The sequence below is a fragment of the Amborella trichopoda genome, chromosome 5 (assembly GCF_054954075.1).
Source record: "Amborella trichopoda isolate Santa Cruz 75 chromosome 5, AtrichopodaSantaCruz75HAP2 v2.0, whole genome shotgun sequence".
In the NCBI taxonomy this organism is placed as follows: domain Eukaryota; kingdom Viridiplantae; phylum Streptophyta; class Magnoliopsida; order Amborellales; family Amborellaceae; genus Amborella; species Amborella trichopoda.
In genome coordinates this window covers 42,357,100-42,378,048 of record NC_142340.1, presented here as the reverse complement: position 1 = coordinate 42,378,048, position 20,949 = coordinate 42,357,100, and the positions used below count along the sequence as shown (strand labels likewise).

The window sequence follows — 20,949 nt, the reverse complement described above, 5'->3', positions numbered from 1 at the left end:
TTTCACAAGCAAAAGAATGATAATTATGATATTTACATGTGTACAGGGTTACAATTTTTTTTCTACAACCAGCATCATCTGCAGGTGTAATGCTCGACCTGCATGCAAATGTGCTATACAAAGAGGCTTCTCTCTAAGAAGTCGATTGCTCTTTACCTTTTTCTTTCCTTTTCTTGTGCTAAAGAATTGCTGTATACAAACATTTCACTCTCAAAGCAAGTATCGGGTTCATCGAAGATCAGTTTTGTGAGGTTGCAGTGTACTCAAATAGCAAACGCGTAGATGGGGCCGACTGAAATAGAATCCTTAGTCGACTGGTAAGTTGATAAAGGAGAGTCCACTGCATTGCCATCTCTGATTCATTCATCTGCCTCACCACAGAAGCCTGGAAGAAACCATAAACCCAAAAAGGTTCAAATCTTCGATTTTGAAAAGGTTTCGGCCGTTAGCAAAATCCTAAGCTTCAAAAAGTTTTCAACCCAAGATTGGTCAAATCTCTCTGTTTTTCTTTTAAGTAGTTCAGCTATAGGAATCAAACTTGAGAGATAGCACTGTTAAACATCAGCTGCTAAGCACTCAAGCCCAATTCCAAGTTTAGCCAACACTTGATCTCATCAAAATCCAATTGCTTTCAAAAGAGAAGGAAAAGGAACAGAAATTTGGGTTGGATATCTCAAGAAATGCAGGTCAGTCAGATAAATAAGAACTACTAGTGATGCAGTCCTGTCAGTGAAACAAATGCAAAATAGAGGCAGTTTCAATAGGAGGTTAAAACCATATTTCAGCTGAAATTCACCACATAATGGAACCGGCTTTCATGCCATATGCATCTGCATGTCAAGTAGAAATATAAGATGCGGTATTTCATGTTAAGCACGCTTGATCTCATCGAAATGCAATTGCTTTCAAAAGAGAAGGAAACAGAACAGAAATTTGGGTTGGATATCTCAAGAAATGCAGGCCTGTCTGAGAAATAAGAACTGCTAGCAATGCAGTTCTGTCAGTGAAACAATTGGAAAATAGAGAGTTTCAATAGGAGGTTAAAACCAATTTTCAGCTAAAATTCACCACATAATGGAATCGGCTTTCATGCCATATACATCTGTAGAAATATACGATGTGTGCTTTCATGTTAGTTCTGTGTTTTGAGTTCAGTTCTGTCCTTTACCCAAGAGAGGAGGGCAAACCAAAAACCCCAAGAGAATAAGAAAATAAAGTTGAAGCCACACTACCCTAAAGTGAGAAGCTAACGACAAAAGGGAAAGAATACCACAATCTAGCGGCCCATTTGGTTCCCTGGAAATGGGTCTCTGGAAACCCATTTCCATGGAAACGGCCCGTAAATGCTGTATGCTGCCCTCCCAGGATGGGAGTCCCATTTCTGCATGGAGACTGATTTCCACATTTTAAGCCTTTTTTGTGGAAATGTCAATTCCACCGAAACATGTAGAATTAACATTTCTAGGAGATTGAAAGAGAGCCACGGCCCAAAAAAAACTTGGAATGAGTTTATATTTTATAGAGTGGATTAAGGTCCGCCCAAGAAAAGGACCTCAAACTCTAGAGATGTAATAATTATAATAAGGGATTGTGACCACCTTTGATACAAGGTGGCCACAATTGCTTACAACCATCCGATGTGAAATTTAATGGCTTGGATGTGTCACAAAGTGCGAGAAAATTTCTTTTTTATTGAGCTTGGTCAATGGAATAATTGCAACCACCCAATTTCACATCCAATGGTCAAGATGAATGTGACCACCTTGTACCAAAGGTATATGGTCTCATTCTATACTTTCCCTTATAACAATCAATATATAATAATTAATATATATGAATAATAAATAATGTATATTACAACTATAAGTAATTATATGTTATACGACAAAACTAATTGATATATTATAGTAGAAATATTATATTATATAATAAATTCCACATGTTATTATATTATAACATAATATATAATATTAATTACTATATATAATATATTATTATCTCTCATATTACATGATATTATATTATAACCCTTTAATATATAAAATAATTAACATATAATAACACGTAATACATAATTAACATCAATTATATGTAATAAGTATATATAATAACTATAAAAAGGGATTGTATACAATGAGACAATTTACCTTTGATACAAGGTGGTCACAATTACTTACAACCATCCGATGTGAAATTTGATAGCTTGGGTGTCACAAAGTTCGAAAAAATTTCTTTTAAAGTTTGAGCTTGGTCAATGGAATAAATGCACCCACCCAATTTCACATCCAATGGTCAAAGATTAATTGCAACCACCTTGTACCAAAGGTAAATGGCTCATTCTATACTTTTCCTTATAATAATGGGTGTCATTTGTATAGAGCCGAGGCTTTAAACAATCAAAGTAAAGAGCACCTTCAAATCATCATCATTTCATCATTTTAACCTTTTCTCAATTAATTGGGGTTGAATCCTGATTCTCCATTCTACTCAAATAGTATCAAGAAATGTGGTTTCAATATTGGAAATCTTTGTGACAGCCTTAAAATATATTTTCATCTCTAATTATAAATTTTAAAGCTTAAAAAATAGTGTAGAACAAGCTGATCTATGAAAACTTGAAAATCTTGAAAATTGACAATCCAAAAATGCATTGCAAGATGCACTATTTTCAAAACTTGAAATCCATTTTTATCTCATGTCCATGGATCTTGAGGTTGAGATGATCAATTTAAGGATATTTGCACATCAAAACAATCCCTGCAAGTGAAAATTTTGTGGTGCGCCCTAATTTGATTGTTTAGAGCCTCGCACTTATATAAACTTTTTCCTATATAATATATAACCATAGTAATTATAGATATTATTATTATAATTATTTATAGGGATTGTATACAATGAGACCATTTATCTTTGTTACAAGGAGATCATAATTACTCCCAGCTATTAGATGTCAAATTGGATAACTTGGGGTGTGCCACGAAGTACGAGAATTTTTGTTTGAACTTTTGAAACTAGTCAATGACACTCTTACAATGCCACCCGATTTGAAATCTTGCTGTGATTTCCTTGTACCAAAAGTAAATGGTCGCTTTCTATATTTTTTCTTATTTATAATATAATATTATAGAATAATATCATATTATAATTAAATATAATATTTATTATACTATATTATATAATTTCCAGGAGATATGTCTTCCAGCAATCCAAACAGTGGATTAGCATCTTCCAGGTCTCTTACCAGATGCTGTCCGAATAGCTGATGCGAATTCCGGGAGAAGCATTTCCCTAGGATACTCATTTCCAAGGAACTAAATAGGGCCTAGTGAAATTTGGATTGTAGTCCTTCAAAGAAGCATGCTTCATCCATTCTCGAAGATGGATGGTGGAGATTAATTATAGCTGGGTGAATAAGCCACCTCACTACAATTAATCTCTAACATCCATCATTAGAAATGGACATTAGATGCTCCTTTACAGTACCATAAACCATATTCCATTATGTTATGGCAAAATAAAATTGATTAATGCATTTCTGTTTTAAGCGTACCTGGAGGCGTTTCCCCAGTTGAATTTCAACTTCAGTACCAAATGAAATATTAGCCAGTGATTTGAGGGGATCAACTGTTGGATCAAGTGGAAGAGAGCTAGGGAATTGAGGTGCAGAGACAAGTCTCCATCGAGCTTGCCCAAATTGTCCCTTCCCTTCTATCCTTGGCATCAAAGTCTTCAGTGTTGCAGCTGCAAGCTTCTTGAATGCAAGTTGACCATCACGTTCCAACAACTCTTTTAGTTGACTCTCAAAGACCCTAGCTGCCTGAAAAGCACATTCCTTTTTCCATGGTTACTACAATGGTCCTCTTTTATAGGTCATAAACTTTGTAAAAAGGACAAAAGGAACACCATTATAAAATGCTGAAAGAAGTTCAAATTGTGGTAGGGAAAAAACAAATAGCCCCATGCCATCCCTAGTTAACCCATACTTGCTAATCTATCCACCACCATTATGATTCCCTCAAGAACTTCAGACTACAAATGAGGAACAAACAATGTCATGAATTTGTGATTGATGGTACTAACGACAGTTATTATCTATATCACAGATTACTAAACAAATTGAAAATAAATATTATTCATACCACTATTTTTTAACTCGCCTCAGGCCTTGGACTTGGTCCTGGCCCTGATCTGAAGCGAGTAACTTGGCTGAGTCAGAGTGGACTTAACCAAGAAGTCTACAGGGCCAAAAGGCCCTAAAAGACAAAAAATTTGTTTAAACATAAATTAAAAACTGCCAAAGTGAAAGAAAACCAAAGGCAACATAAAAAGTCCAAAAAAGCTAAAAACACATATGTAAAACATGGATATAGAAAAAATTGATTAATGGTTGGAGAAATTGTAGAAAAATCCAAAAAAAATAGAGGAAAATAGAAAGATAGGGCATATGACAAGAAAAACTCACAAATCTTTGTAAAACAAATCCAAATGACTTACATAATTTTTATACAACAAGTCCATATTTTGATTCCATATTCTAATTTTCTTTTAACAATCTTTTTTAGTTTTTTTAAGTGGCCCAAGTTGGACCCCAGTACTTGGCTCGGCAAAGAGCCGAGTCTGAATAACTTGCCCGAGATTGAGAGGATAAATCAATGGTTAAAATTAATACATAGGAAGAAGTGTAGTTAAGGAATATAATTGCATTGCCAACAATTAGTCCTTTTCCAATTATACTGTTCTACTTTAGCATATATCATAAATCAACGTAAACCTCATGCAATTACATGATTAACACAATGTGATCTAAAATTAATGTTGGTTTGAGAGGCAGTCAATCCCTTGTGCATTAGATGGACTCCTAACCGGACAAGGAAGTTGCTAATTGGATTGGCAATGGAGAGAGAGGGAGAGATATGAAAACTGCAGTTTAGGAATATCTGAGAGAGAAGTGAGTCCCAAGTTTGTAGGATTGAGATGGGAGAGTAAGACATGAAACGTAAATTTGGAGGATCGATATGGAAGGATAGAGAATTTAGTAAGTATTTTGGAAATTCTAATCCAACATTTGGCTGCTATTATAATAAAGAGACCAATCAGAATTCATTCTCTAAAGATTTTGAAAAAAAAAAAGAAAAGGTAAGAGTGATTGAGGAAAGGAAAATCTACATATAAATGCTAACCAATTGTCCACAGAGAAAGGTTAACAGATTTTGAGGGGGATGTAATCTCCATTCGATTTGTGAATTATTTGTAATTAATTTTGATAACTTGCCCAGCAAGCCAACAATTCACAGATTATTGGTCTGATTTCCTATGCAATTGATATCTTTTATATTATGAGTACTTTCCTCCCATACAAATTAGGGCAAGTGAATGATCGTAATTGGTAAATGATGGTATTATGTCCTTTATGAGATACAAGGGTATCTACAAGTCATTTTGAATATGCAAGTATTGTAGTCAATGATTTTAACTCGCCCTGGTCCACGGACATGGCCCTGGCCCCAGGCCAATAACTCAATCAAGTGGTGTACAAGGCCAAAAAGGCCCAATAAAATATAAACAAATTCAAAAAATTCTTTAAAAATAAATATTGCAAAAGTGAATCAAAACAAAAGGAAGGTATAAAAAGTCCAAACAAAAGGATGTGTGTGTGTGTGTGTGTGAGACAAAGGGAAAGCATAAAAAGACCAAACAAAAGGGTGCGTGCGTGTGTCTGTGTAATGCTGAGATTAGCCCACTAGCTCATATGAACATATGAGCCCAACAGCCTAGATTGAATTTGGGCCGATCTGACGGTCGCGACCTTCCTATTTTAATTTTAATTTTTTTTTTTATGAATCCAAATAACTTAAAATTTTGAGCATACGTTATTAAAAAATAGGAGAATCTAATAAAAATATAAAAAAATAATTTGCAAGAAATAAATTGACCAAAATACCCCTGAAAATTATTTTTTAAATATTTTTATTAGGTGCGCCTTGATGAGAAGAATGGACACCTAAAATTTCAAGTTATTTGGACTTGTAAAAAAGAATTAAAATTCAAACATGAAATGCGGTCATGACCGTTAGATCGGCTCAGAATCAATCTGAACCGTTGGGCTCTATGTTCATATGAGCTAGTGGGTTAATCTCTGCATTTTTCTACATATATATATAAATGATGGCTTAGGCCCCCACTAGCTTACAACTACATATAGGCCCAACGGTCCAAATTGAATTTGGGCCGATACAATAATCACAATTGCATTTCGTATTTGAATTTTAATTTTTTATATATAAATCCAAATCACTTGAAATTTTGGGCGTGTGTTTTTTAAAAATATTAGAATCCAATAAAAATATCAAAAAACCATATCATGAAAAATAAATTGACCTAAGTACCCCCGAAACATTTTCAAGGGTATTTCGGTCCATTTATATTTTAATAATTATTTTTTTTAATATTTCTATTAGGTGCGCATTCCAACGGCCCAGATTGAATCTGGGCCGATCTGACGATCACGGATGTTTGGTAGCGCTTGAATTTTATTTATTTTTCTTCAAATCCAAATCACTTGAAATTTTAGGCGTGTTCTTCTCATCAACGTGCACCTGATAAAAATATTTAAAAAAGTATTCACAAAAAACAAAATGACCAAAATACCCCCCCGAAATTTCAAGTGATTTGAATTTGTAGAAAAAAAAAAAATTCAAACACTACCAGACATTTGTGATAATCTGATCGGCCGAGATTCAATCTAGGTGGTTGGGCTCATATATTCATATGAGCTAGTGGGCTAATATATATATATATATATATATATATATATATATATATATATATATATATGAAAGATGCTACGATACGCCGATTTGTGTACCGCTACAGTAAACATCAAACGGCCCCAATTGAATCTGGGCCGATTTGACAATGATGGATATCCGGTAGTGTTTGAATTTTAATTTTTTTCTACAAATTCAAATCGCTTGAAATTTTAGACGTCTGTTATTAAAAAATAGGTGAATCTACGAAAAATATCAAAAAATATTTTACATGAAATAAATTGACCAAAATAGCCACGAAAAGTTTTGGGGGCATTTGGTCAAATTTGTTCCGCGAAATAATTTTTTTATATTTTTATTAGGTGAGCCTTGATGAGAAGAACACACACCTAAAATTTCAAGTGATTTGGATTTGTGAAAAAAAAATTAAAATTCAAACACTCTCGGACAACCATGACCGTCAAATCGACCGAGATTCGATCTGGGCCGTTGTATATATATATATATATATATATATATCACATGGATTTAGAAAAAAATGATTTATGCTTTGAGATAGTTGAGAAAATTTCAAAAAAAAGAGAACAATATAATAACAAGGCATATGGCAAGAAAACTCACAACTCACTGTAAAAAAATCCAAATTAAACACATAATTTTTATACGTTTGATGCAAGACAATATGTGTCTTATTTATTTTTCTTAATAAATTTTTAAGGATGTATTTTTGAAATTTTCTAGGTCTTTTTTTAGGGGTCTTAAGTTTTTTTTAGAGATTCCCGAATTTTTTATAGTTTTTTAGGATTTTTGAAGATATTTAGAAAAGTGAATAAAATACTTATGGAGTTACTTGTTTTATTAGGGGTAAAAATGTCACTATAAATTTTATTTGAAGGGACTTAGGATATTTTTATAATTTTTTAACTTAAGTAGGGGTAGTTTTGGTCTTTTTATCATAATGTAATAAAATAACCTTGGGTGCTCGGGTTTCAAACACTTTTGGGACATGAACAGTAAAAACAGATTGTAAATAATGTCAGCAAGCTCTACGGTTTGAGGGTCACTTTTTTGTGCAAAGAAAACCAGATCCACACAAATTTGGCTTGTTTTGATGGTTTATTGAATTGTTTTGTTTATTTTCTTCCTGCATCAAATTAGTATCAAAGCCTAGGTTGTCTTCAACAAAAAAGCTAAGAATCTACAACAAGTCTAGGGTTTGCTGATTTTAGGCCACGTTTCACCAAATCAGCCTAGAATTTGTTGGTTTCAGCTAGGTTTTGTTGGTTCTTTTCCTAGGGTTTATGATTTTGGTAAACCTATGGCAGCAAGAAGAGGTCAAGACAAGGGTATTCATATAGATCCACCTCATGATGAGCGAGATCAGGAGACAGAGTATTTGAGACAACAAGTTCAAAAATTTACAAGGTGACTTGCAAGCATCTATCTTAGGTGAGATGAAGTTTATCCGTCCAAGATGATCTTGCATACAACTTTTTTCACTATTGTGCTCCGTTGGATGAGTCGAGTGAAGAGGAATATGATTGGAGGTATGGACGGCACTCAAAATCCATAGATCCAAGAGTAGATATCCCTAATTTTGAAGGCAAGTCGCAGTCCAATGACTTTATAGACTGATTAATCATAGAAGAGAGAGAAAAAAACAGTGAGGATTATTGCAATTAAATTGAAGAAAAGTGCTTCGGTATGGTGGGAATAGCTGAGAGCAAGGTGAGAGAATGGGAAAGCAAGAAGATGAAAAAGAAATTAAAGAAAAAGTAACTACCTGAAGATTATTCACATTCTTTATACCAGAAAAATGCAGTTGTTGAGCCAAGGAGATAAGCGGAGAATGAGTACACATATTAGTTTCACCTTTTGACTGCCCGTAGTGATGTGATTGAGTAGGAGGAGCAGTCCATTGCCAAACATGTGAATGGACCGTGCCAATCAATTTAAGATGTAGTAGTTTTGCAGCGGTGTTGGACCCTTGATGAAGTCTATAACCTAACAAAGAGGGTTGACACTCAGCAAAAATGACCTCAAACAGGGGGGGGTGCAAGTGGGAGTGATGGGGGAAATAGGGCAGTAGCAGTGGTGGTGATTTTGGAAGAGAAGGCAGCATGACTGGTGCTGGTTCGGCACATCGCACTGCTGGAACAGCCAACCAGTAAGGCGCCCGCGATGAAAAGGGCATTTCAGGGGTCGGGCGATCCAAAAGTGCTGGCAGTAACATCAAGTGCTACAAGTGTTTGGGGATCATGTATGTCTCATCACATTGCCCAAATTGCTGGTTCATTAACCTTTCTGAGGAGTTCTATAATGAGGACAACAAGCATTATTTTGAAGGTGATCCCATCTACAAAGAGCCGGTTGATGAAGAGGACCCGGAAGTGACCTATAGTGATTATGGGGAGGCATTGGCGATCCGGTGCAGCATGATTACACCCCGAGTAGTAGACGAGGCAGATTGGTTAAACTTGAAGAATTTCTCATCAATTTGCTTCCAAAATCAGGAAGGCATTAATTGGGACTCCCACCGGTTTTTATGAGTGTTCAGATGAAGAAGGCAGTGATCCAATTTTTCATCAAGAACCAGGTGACAATGGTCAAGATGAAGATGAAGTAGTTTTGGAAGAGGAAGTTGTTGATTTGATTAGTGTAACTAGGGGTTCAAGATGATCATCTTGAAGATGCTCCCTTGGTTTGTTCTAGGGCTTAATCAAGGCAATTTTAGCATGGTTTAATGGCTGCATTTATGCAACTTCAGCTAGTTAATGTGACTGAACCAAGTGTACATATCACAGTTATTCCATTAACATATAATGACCCTTTCCTCGATGGGTTCTCCAAAGTGTTTATGGATATATCGACCGATTGCAAAGTCTCAGTTTCAGTGAGTACAATAACTCACAAGTACCGGGATTGTGTTTTCAGTATTGGGGTTGGAGATTGTAAGATTAACACAAAATTTATCTTAGCTTATCTCAGAAGTGTTTTCTCCAACCAAGGGAGAATGATGCAAGACAAAAAGTGCCTTCTTTTTTAATTTTTCTTAGTAAAAATTAGGGATGTATTTTTGAAATTTTTTAGTGTTATTTTTTAGGGGTTTTAAGTTCTTGTAGGGATTCTATGATTTTTTATATTTTTTTGGATTTTAGGAGATATTTAGAAAAGTGGCAAAAATAGTTATGAAGTTACTTGTTTTATTAGGGGTAAAAGTATCACTTTGAATTTTATTTTAAGCGAAGGGACCTATGGGGTATTGTTATAATGTTTTAATTTAAGTGGGGGTAGTTTTGATTTTTTACCATAATGTAATAAAAGGACCTGGGATGTTAGGGTTTCTAACACTTTTGGGACATGAACAGTAAACAGATTGTGAATAGTGCCAGCAAGCCCTATCTATGGGTTTTTTTAACGAAAATACACCTCTCTAAGGTATGTTTTTCTTTGTTTTGTTGTCACGATGGACCAACTTCATTAGAGACTAGGAGCCAGTCTGACACGATGGATTAGCTTCAATAAGGACAAAAAACAAAGAGAAAAGTGTATTTAGAAAGGGATATTTTTGTCAAAAAGAGTTTGGCGGGTGGCATGCCTAGACAGTTGGGTTTGGGGTGGTTTTCTAATTTTGACTTACAAATAAGATCCTTTCAGTTTATATAAAATCAGAAATATGACTCATAGGAGCAACCCATGTCTTCAAACCAATATTCTTGGAATGGATCCTCTAGGTTTAACACCATTCCACTCAATATTTTCAACAATTTTTATGAGAGACATTTAAAGCTTAACTCATTTCCCATTACCAAGCATTCAATAAGAGCCAGATGGAAAGCATAAGATGGACAAGAATATGTATGTAAAGGATCATGCAACATGCCAAAATATTACCTCTGTTGGAGACAACACATCCTGCTCCACAGACCGTGTTGAGGTAACCACCAAATTGTCCTGCCAGTTGCTGGCCCGACTTTGGATCCTAAGTTGCCACTCTGAGCCCACCAAAGCCAAATCCAATGTCGGGTCTATGCCAAGATCAGGCTCAAATTTCGCTATATTTGGATGATCACGTTTAATCCTCAACTGCCATATAACATGCCAACATAAATGTCAAATGGAGGGAACACAACCAATTAAAGAGATAAACAACAAAAAGGAAAACGAAAACATAATAGTTTTACAGGTAATAGTCAACAGAAAACTATCCCACTTGCCTGAGTTGCAAACAAATTCACTTCTCCATTTTCAAATGTCAAAATTCCTTTAGGCTTTATATCTCTAGGATCGGCCAAACCATTAAGCTCCAGTTCCCCACTAACAGCAAAGTTCATAATTAAAGGATATACTATCCTCAACTCTGGTCCAAGATGAAGCTTGAGGTCACTTAGTCGAGCATCAACTATCGGACTAGCAATTGGACTTTCCAACTTTTTTTCAACTTTAGCGTCTCTACCTGCAAAAAGTCGATTTCAATTTATATGTTCACAATCCATAAGCTTGAGGTCACTTAGTCAAGCATCAACTATCGGACTAGCAATTGGATTTTCCAAACTTTTTTTCAACTTTAGCATCTCTACCTGCAAAAAATCGGTTTCAATTTCTAGGTCCATAATCCCTAAGGCTTCCACGTACGTACGCACGCACGAAAACAAAGCGCGTGCACGCATGCACACACACATGCATGCTCGTACATGCATAGACAATGACAACTCTTTTTCCCTTGATGCGCATTGCTGTTACAAAAGTACCTTTTCAGAGTCCTGGAGAAGTTGACATCGTGTTTAAAAAAGCTTGGGCTCTGACTCGCCAGGTTCTCTAGCCAGAGTCAGAGGCAGACTCAACTGAGTTGGGCTGCCCAAGTGGGCCGAGTCAAGACATAAACTATCTCTGACTCAGGTTAGATTCATTTAATTTTTTGGTTAGTCATCTGGAGCCAGCACCCTGCTGGATCCGAATGACTTGGGCGAGTCCGAGACCGAGTTCAATCACTGGGTTGACATATAAATGACTTTTCAGATATATTGGATCACATGGAATTTCCAGGTCTCTCCCCCATTGAGATATCCTCACTTAGGATAAAATGATTGGACCATCAATAATTCAGAGCAATATGTGCAATTAATAATTTTGTTTTGGGGACAAATATTTTCAATAAAATGATCTATGGTTAGCTTGGACTAATAAAATAAAGTTGTTTAAAAGAAATAAGATTTAAAAAACATTGATAACACAACGCAGTGGTTTGTTCCTGTTTTATAATTGTAACAGTTGTTGTAATAAAGGAAAAAAATGATGTCTTGCGAAAAACAGGAAAAGTGGCAGAAAACACAGAAAAAAATGGAAGAAGGAGATTATAATGGCAAAATATCTCAAAGAATGTAATGTTTGTACTTATGTCTAGATTTTTTTTTCTATTATAAAGACCATTTTTTTCTGTTATAAAAACCTCTCTTCTTTTTTCCTGTTATGACTGTTATATACAATATTTTTTCCAAAAAAAAATTCTTTTATAAAAATTGGAGAACCTGCTCTCTGAACAGCCCGTATTGCCCGCTCCTCCCTTTGGAGACAGCCAGAGCCAGGCCAAGTCAAACTCAACTTTGATGGGTGCTCTCTTGGCAACCCAGGCCCTGCAGGTATTGGCGGTATCTCCAGAGATACTGAGGGGGCCACACTCTTGTTCTACTCTCTCTATGCCAGTATAACAAACTCCACGATAGCCGAAGCTCTAGCCCTTCTCATGGGTCATCAACATTTTACCACCACTCTCAAAGAATGTGATAGCATGGGCCTCTAGAGCATCCCAGTGCCCTTGGAGATTGGCTCGCATCTTTGACGAGATTTTCCACATTTGCATGGTTACGAGTGTGGTCTAGCAGACACCTAGAGGGAGGCAAATGCCGCGGCCGACACCCTTGCTAAGGAAGGCACCTCTCAGCCAACCTCGCAGGAGACATTTGATCACCTTTTTTGAGAAAAGCATACACTGTTCACTAATATACTTAATACTGCAAAGCTTGTATAGCACTTTTTGGGCCCTGTAAGGGGTTTTTTATTCTAGACCACCCGGTTGGTGGGAGGTTCATTTTTTGTACAACTCCCATATCAATACAGTAAACATTTTCAAAACATAAAATAAAATTGGAAACCCGTTATAACATCCACTACAAAGAAACTAATAGCCATTATTTTTGTGTAGGAACGTTTTTTAACTGCCTACCTGTTGCCCTCATATAACACATGTAGGGGGCATTTCCTAATGGCCGCTTTTTAAACCTTGCAAAAAATATCAATTGACAAATTGGAAATACATGATTACCACTTGTATCACAAGTGATTACTATCCAACCGATGGCTTGTACATAAAAAACAGTATAGGAAATACACACACACACAAATAAATTCCCCCAAAAAATGGTTTGGAGAGGAAAAAATAAAATTTGATTTTACTAGCATGGCTCCTTTTTCCTTGCAGGAGCAAACGCTTCTCTTGTTTCCCAGGAGAAGAGAGGAGAGTTCTTTTTGAAGAGTACAGAGAGGGTGGATAAATGGGTTCAGAGTAAGACCGACCCCAATAAGTTCTTTAACAATTAAATTTCATGGAAAATGCTCCTGATGGATGGGAGATTTACAATTTAGATGGGAGGCTTACAGTATAAATTTCGGATACTTAAAATCCAAACTTAAAGGACATCTGAGTAGTCTTGTCAAAAGACACAATGCCTTGAATTGATTGGATTATTTTTCCAGGGTTTACAACTAATGAGGACTAACCTGCGGTGATACTTATAATTTGAACAAATAATATTTCTTGGTTTAAAACAATCCACTGTTCATGTCTTCTACTATATTTATGTTCAATTCAAGTATTTGTTCTGCTGAATATAATCCAATAAGCAGTCATTTTTAATAATTAAATGGCTAAGACAGGTCAGGCTTTGGACCTTCTACTCAATCACCAGAAAGAAAATGCATTGCATCTGCAGATGATGAGAAATTGCACAGGTACACAGAAAGAACTAACAGATCAGACCTCACTGAGAACTATCATAATGCAACCCAATCAAACAAAAAATGTGGCACTGAACAAAAACAAGAAAAAATACAATACCTGATGATTGAGAAAGTTTCGTGAGTGGAGCTGCAGGTTCTGTACCAAAGAAATGCGAAAAATTTCCTGAAGCAGCCTGTAGACTCTTTCCACCGAAGCTTGAGCGATTTGATGCCAGTCTATTGATTGCAGCTCCCGTACCCTTGTCATGAGGTAAATATGCCTCTCCATGGCTCAGTTTAATCATGCCAGAAACATTTGGTTGCATTATGGAACCAGTTATCTGCATCTGACTGTCGACCTGGCCACTGATTTTAAGTATAGCACTGGTAAGATTAATTACTAAAACAAAAGAAAATCTACAGAGCCAATTTAAAAACTAGCAAAGACAACACAAATGGATGTAAATTTGTATAGCAACAGCATGGACGAAAACAAAATTTGCATAAAGGAAACTCATAACATAAGGAACTATTAGATGGGAAAATTAAGAAAAAGATGACAGCCCAATAATAAGGTAACCGGAGATTTTCTGCAATCACCTGAAGATATTCTTTGCCCGTACTTCTAGAACTTCACATTTCAAATCAATTTTATCTCCAGGCAACAATTCACTAGTTTTTAGCGGCAGATTCCCTTTAACCATTAGCTTCCCCTTTCTGCTCACACGACCCTCTAAAGTATTGATACTTAGCCGATTAGATTTCACCTGAACAGTGCCCCCAAAATTTGCAAGGGGTTTTGGTAGCACCGGAGAGGAAACAGATGCCCTGTGAAACGACGCACTTCCATCAACTATTGGTTGTTGTACGGTACCTCGGACCTGATTCAAAATGCAAATTTCTACTGAGATAGCATGCCAACGATCAAGCAACTTGATTTCAAACAAAAAATTAATGGAAGGGCATGTCATAATTGTCCAACGAGTGTGATGGAGAGGGTCATGGTCCTGTCTAGCGCTGGTAGGCCCGCTCTTCTCTCCATCACTGTCTAATCCTTTACCCATGGACTATGGTTTTCTAAATGGTTTCATATATTAAAGTATACAAGATATATTGATTGCATGTGCTGTTTAGCTCTGGTGGTTTCTTAGATTTCTAAATGGTTTTCTCTCTCTCGCTTTTGCATTTTAATTTTAACTTTAAAGGCCAATTCTGTGGTGGAAATAGCAGGGGAAATCGAAGAAACAAACTTAAGTGAGGAACACGAATGATGCCATTCAAGGATAACAAGACTTGTAAGGTATTAATTTTTTGAAAAGTCTTGTACGGTTTTATTTATGATCCTTAAACATCGGGATGGGTGAAACAACATGTATTAAGTGAGCATGAATAGGAACCTCGTCACCAAGGCTACAACAAAGCATTACAACTTCAGGGTTTTGCAGCTAAGAAGAAACTTTAAGAGTTCACTATTCCTTCTTTATATTTTGAAGTATGAAGGAGAAATAGTAGCATCACTATATCTTACTCAAAATGAACATGTGAGTGTATGTAGATTGTGTATGCATGTGGATCGATCCAATTAGCATGAAAACATGTTCTAAACAGCTCTAACTCATAATATTTCAGATATAGCATAAGCGTCAAACCTCAGAAACTCTTTTGAGCTTTAAATACCTGTAAGAGTATATCAGCATTGCCATGAAGCCAGTGTGCATGGGGACATAAGGCAGTTAAGAGCATCATGCCACCATCTTTGATGTCTGCATTAATTTGTATATCACCCACGTCTAATATATTCCAATCCAAACCAGAGAGGCTCTCAGACAAGTAAGCCTCCCAACCTTCTTTAGTCTTGTTTCTACCAACCATCAAATCACCAAGTTTATCCTGATTGGCTCCTTTAAGAGTTTCTTTCATCAAACCTGGGGCCCACTTCGAGTTGTTTGTATATCCCTCAGTTTCTTCTCTGTCTAATGCCTCATTTTGGAAAGAAGTTAGGGGAACACTCCCTTGAATGTGCACGTGACCACTTTGAATGGCAGGTTCAAAGTTGGCAGTGAAAATAAAACAACTTTCTGATGTAATGGAAGCAACAATTTCAGCTCGCCCCAGATCAATCCCCCCTACAGCTCCATCGAGAAGCCTTACTTGCACGTCACACTGCGGCCTTCTAAGGCTTCCTCTAAGATCTCCTTCCATGTGTAATATTCCCTTGACAGGAGTAAACAATGCCCAGGAAGAGTGTAAAGGATCTGCAGTAGATGACTCTATAACCTGAAGAAGTGTGGGAACAAGGTCAATTGGGAAGTTTAGAACAGCAAAATGGAGATTGGTTTTCGGGCCCAGCAAAGTTCCATCAGCATGAATAGTTGCATCATCTCTTTGAATGAGAATTTTCTCAAGCCGCAGGCCATCGTTATTGCTATATGCCCCAGCTGCAAGAACCCGTTGAGCTTTGTAGGTTCCCCATTCCCAATCTTGGCCGTGGAAATCAAAGTCAGCCTGCAGGGTTTTACTTGGGTTAATGCTCATGGCAAGACAAACACGAAATACAGGAAGGCCACAAACATAAAGGCGAAGTACCTCACAACAAGCAAGAAACTAAAAAACTGGACTACAGTAAACACGGGTGAGACAAAAATAGCGTAAAAAAATTACGAACAAAGTAAGAAACCATTTGTCTGTGAACACTAATCAATCTATTTCCTTTGCAGACTGTTCATGAATCTTCTAAAATTCAATAAATTGAATTATATGTCAATAGAAGACATGCTCTGCAAAAGTAAGGGAATTAGGAATTAGGGGCGCTTTTGTAACTATAAATGATTATGTATAGATGGAGAACGGGCTTTAGGCAGAGGTGGTAGGGTTGGGGGGTGCCGCAACGTGACTTCTAGAGTTCCATTCTCACCAGGTCCCAAGTTAACAATAATAAATAAATAAAAATGCATATATGCTGTCCATAAGGAGAGATTAGTCACATGTATACATGCCGTACATGAGACTCAATCCCCCTTTTCTTATTAAAACAGAAAATCACTAGAGACATCCATCCATGTACATGTATATCATGAATACATCAACATGCATACATGTCACTGTACATGCACATCAAGAGTACATCAACATGCATGCATAGACGAGCTTGCATACATGTCTTTTAAAACAAAGTAGTTGGTTTTCACTCCCAAAGTATGGACTATGGAACCACAAAATGGGCACAAGACAAACAATCCACTTCCGAAAATATTTTACTTGAAGAATCTTCTGCTTCCGAGATTTCGTGAATATTAACAATGCAAGGATATTGAAAACGTACAGTGCTGTCCCCATTGCCACCTCCTTTGGCATCAAGATAACCATGCCAATATCCCTTGAGCTCTGCCAGACCTGGAAGACTAACATCTTCAAGGATAGCCTCATCTAAAGAAACATACTGCTGCCGTATTGCCTGCAAAACCACAAGATACTCCAGATTCTGGAAAAACCAAAAAACCTATGCTCGAAACTAGAAATGACAGGCATGTGGAAATTTTTGTGGGTCCCATCATCACCGGTTTTATAAAACATGTCGAGATAATTCAAAGTAAATAGCCCAAGACATTTATGCAAAGCCACATTGTGCGCCAGCAGGACAAATGGTGCAGGTAAGAAGATATCTTGATGAGTTGAGTACCTCTAGTTGCTCTCGGAGGCTTTCTGCCAAGAACCCAGCACTTTGTAAACCTCGCATAAAAAGATCCTGCAAAGTAATACCGCAATCTTTGTGAGAGATCAACATAAACTGTTGGTAATAATCCAAAATAGAAAATCCTTACAACATTTCACCAAGCAAATGTTAATGCAGGAAAGATCTTTTTAGTAATAATTCGCTGATTTCAAGCGTCTTTTCATGTACCTAAGTACAAAACCAAATAGCACTTCTTATTTCAATGATAACCACTGGTACAATCAAGAATTAGATATGGCTATATTACATAATCTAAAGGCATGTGTAGCTTGTACATAAAGATAAAAAGGCCTGTACACCTTTAAACCAAGATTTTCCACCTTCTAGTTACATATAATGCAAAAATGACATATATTCCTCTAAACATTTGTAAGGAAATGTCATATGAGCAACATAGAAGAGAAAATTTTGTCATAATTTATGGGACATGATACTCTGATAAAAAGGACAATTTTAAGATATACGGCTGACAATTTATTAGCACGAATGTAATGCCCTTATCTTCAGAGATTCTGTTGGTTGAAGGATCTAAAATCTAGAGTTGGGTTAACAGGTGAGGAAGAGAAAGCACTTAACTCTTGAAAATACAACATTTGATGCTTTCAGTTTTACATTAAAATGGCATTAAAATGTGTATAAGATGTCACATGATACCCAATTCAACAGATGGCAAATGGCCTAAAACTCTGTCTGTTTACTGGATGTTGATAGTAACATATATAACTTGCTCTTTCAAATGATTACAGAAGAGGATAAAACTTAAGAATCTCCATATAAGTTAGTACATAGTCAGGTAATCAATCCAATTTATATCAGCATTAAGCAGTACTACAAATGTTAAAGCTGATGCAACGAGAAAACTTTTTCCGGAAAATGTTAAATCTAACTGTTTGAAGCACAACAATCATAACATTACAGATCAATAAAACTGGTAAAGAAAATTCCCCTACCAGATCAATGTACAAACTCTTTGGAACAACCATAACAAAATAAAATCGCTAGCACAAGATAGCAAGCCAAAGGATTAGCAATATATTTAGTTTAGTTGATATGTGTCAACACCATATTTAGCAGATAGCAACAATTATTTCTGATCATGAATTGGTTGTGTCCCAATAGCTACTAAACAAAAATAGTTTGAGCAATCCATATCTATTAACTCAACATTCAAAAGCTACAAAAACAAACACGATAGTCTACAACAAGAATTCTTCTTATAAATAGCAGTAGACATAGACTAAAAAGAAAATGAAATGGTGCAAAACGGCATGTGTAAATATGATGTTGGATTCATTCTTCAACCTAAATTAATATCTTACTTTAGATCGAGAGCGAACTGCAGGGTCACTACTTCGAGAAAGAAGCCGTGCAAGTGGCAGCATTTCAGCAACTTCTGCACAAGGAACTTCTAGTCTCATTCGCCACCTTCCCATAGAAGAAATCACACTTCCCAGATTACCAGCCATTGCCCGTTTCAATAAGCCATCCTTCTCTTCAGCTCCAGCATGACGATCACGAATGCCAGGCAAGACATACTCACCCTGGAGTTCATATCTGCTAATGGCCTGCTCTAGCACACTTTTCTCTATAGTGATCTGAAAAAAGGCAAACCAACTTATCATTTTCAATATACAGCCGAAGAAACTCATGCACAAAACATCTAACAAAAACCCTAGTTTTATATATACTCAAAGGAAAGAATTTGTAAAGAAAGAGAATCCTCTGAAAGAAATTTGAATTTTAAACTAACAAATACTAAGCTAAATTAATCAACTTCACGCTAAGGATCTAACAATCAAATGGAAAGCTGATTCACAGAAAACTTCACATGAATAAAAATGAACAAACAGTTAGGTCATTGTCATTGTGTTGATTCTTTAAGTTTTCATCAGTTCCAGCTTCCATTATGTGGAGGCAGATTTTTTCTTTTTCACCAATTAGTAAATTTTCAGGCACGATATCCCATGAATCAAAATGCTCTACCCAACCCAAGCTAAGCTGAGCCACCGTTACCAATTAACACCAAATTTCTTCAAAAATGTATGTGAGACAGCAGCTAGAACATTGAATCCAATTTATCATAAATGCCTCCAACTCAATGACCAGAGAAACTCAAAGCAGGCTTTCATTGATTTGCATGAAGTACAACAAATTGTATAGTACAACATATTAGTGATATCCCATCACAGTTTTATTTGCTCCCTCCAAGAGTGAGAAACCCAAACATAAACAAATGGAAGCAAACATGGAAAAAATGTTTAATCAGCATATCATAGCACCTTTTTTTGAATTCATTTCAATTCTACATTCCTTGTACCTTGTATTTACAATATACTTAATATATAGATAATAATAATAGTACTTTACTTATCCTTTCTTTTCTTTCTTTAGAGAATAATTCCAAATAAAATATTAAATAGAGGCACACGTTTTATGACAGATTTCAACTTACCCTCTATTTTTGTGCCTTTAATAGGCCTGTTCTTTCCGACAATTGCAATGGCTTCTTTATTTCTCCATGTTCAAAGAAACAAGATTGTCTAGGGACCAAATCTCATCAATTTATTTCAATCATTAGATTTTAATACAGATAAGATAGCTGTTTAGTTTAGTGGAAGAGGAGGGGGAGGACAACATAGCTCCGGACGCAAATAAAAGAGTTGTTATCCATTGTTATCCATGTAAATAGATGATATATGGATAAATGAATATGTATGCGAATATAGCTGTTTGAAATTTGGATCGAATTTTTGCAATATAATCGAAATATATAACTATAAATTAGATTAGAAATAGAGATTCTTATATATGTAGAACTTAATCATTTTTGCATTTCAAGCACCGAATTTTAGAACTCGGCATAGCACAAAAAATTGCCTGGAGCAATCTTCAATACAAGCATAATCCCAACGTTTTGATCAGCCATTGAGGAATGGTTTACGATGTATGGAAAAATGTAGAGCTTGCTTCAAATGTCAACATGTGACAACAGAACAACATTTTTATGATTTCAAAGGGTTCTACGATTTATATCATCTCTTACTAGGTTTGCACATCTATATCCAAAAATCTAGAACACAATAACAAAACTTAGATATTTGAGGCTAGATATGGCCTTTAATAGAGCAAAATGGAGAACCAGGATTCACGTAGCCGACCCCAATTAATTGAGAAAAGGCTAAAATGATGATGATGAGATATTTGAGGCCAGAGATATCACAAAAAAGAAACAGGATGCCTATATTCCAGTCCATGATCCAGGTGACTAAACTTTAAAGTACATGCATAAGCATATAAAGGGCCATTACAACTTATAACCTACATTTATGTTTGAATCATCATCAAGTTAATCCATCAACAACACAAGGACATGCAACAAAGCACATGTACCACAGGGGGTATGTTCCAACACAAAGTAAAAGAATATATAGAGAGGCATTCATGGATTCATCA

General features: G+C 36.1%; 1 protein-coding gene across 6 annotated transcripts in view; it reads right to left on the bottom strand.

Annotated features, from left to right (window-relative positions):
• The window catches only part of EMB2410 (embryo defective 2410), a 38,111-nt gene continuing 17,162 nt past the window's right edge, over positions 1-20,949 (bottom strand). For 5 of the 6 annotated variants that reach the window (XM_006844330.4, XM_088867994.1, XM_088867995.1 and 2 more), the window contains exons 14-23: positions 18,816-19,091; positions 17,443-17,508; positions 17,086-17,217; positions 15,441-16,268; positions 14,364-14,644; positions 13,882-14,129; positions 10,985-11,223; positions 10,662-10,853; positions 3,551-3,817; positions 1-385 (exon numbers count right to left, since the gene is read on the bottom strand). In XM_006844330.4, coding sequence (XP_006844393.1) covers positions 239-385; positions 3,551-3,817; positions 10,662-10,853; positions 10,985-11,223; positions 13,882-14,129; positions 14,364-14,644; positions 15,441-16,268; positions 17,086-17,217; positions 17,443-17,508; positions 18,816-19,091 — 2,676 coding nt within the window. In that variant the 3' untranslated portion in view covers positions 1-238. Of the gene's footprint in view, positions 386-3,550; positions 3,818-10,661; positions 10,854-10,984; positions 11,224-13,881; positions 14,130-14,363; positions 14,645-15,440; positions 16,269-17,085; positions 17,218-17,442; positions 17,509-18,815; positions 19,092-20,949 lie in introns of those variants that run through there. The other variant, XR_016056346.1, reaches the window with a different exon arrangement.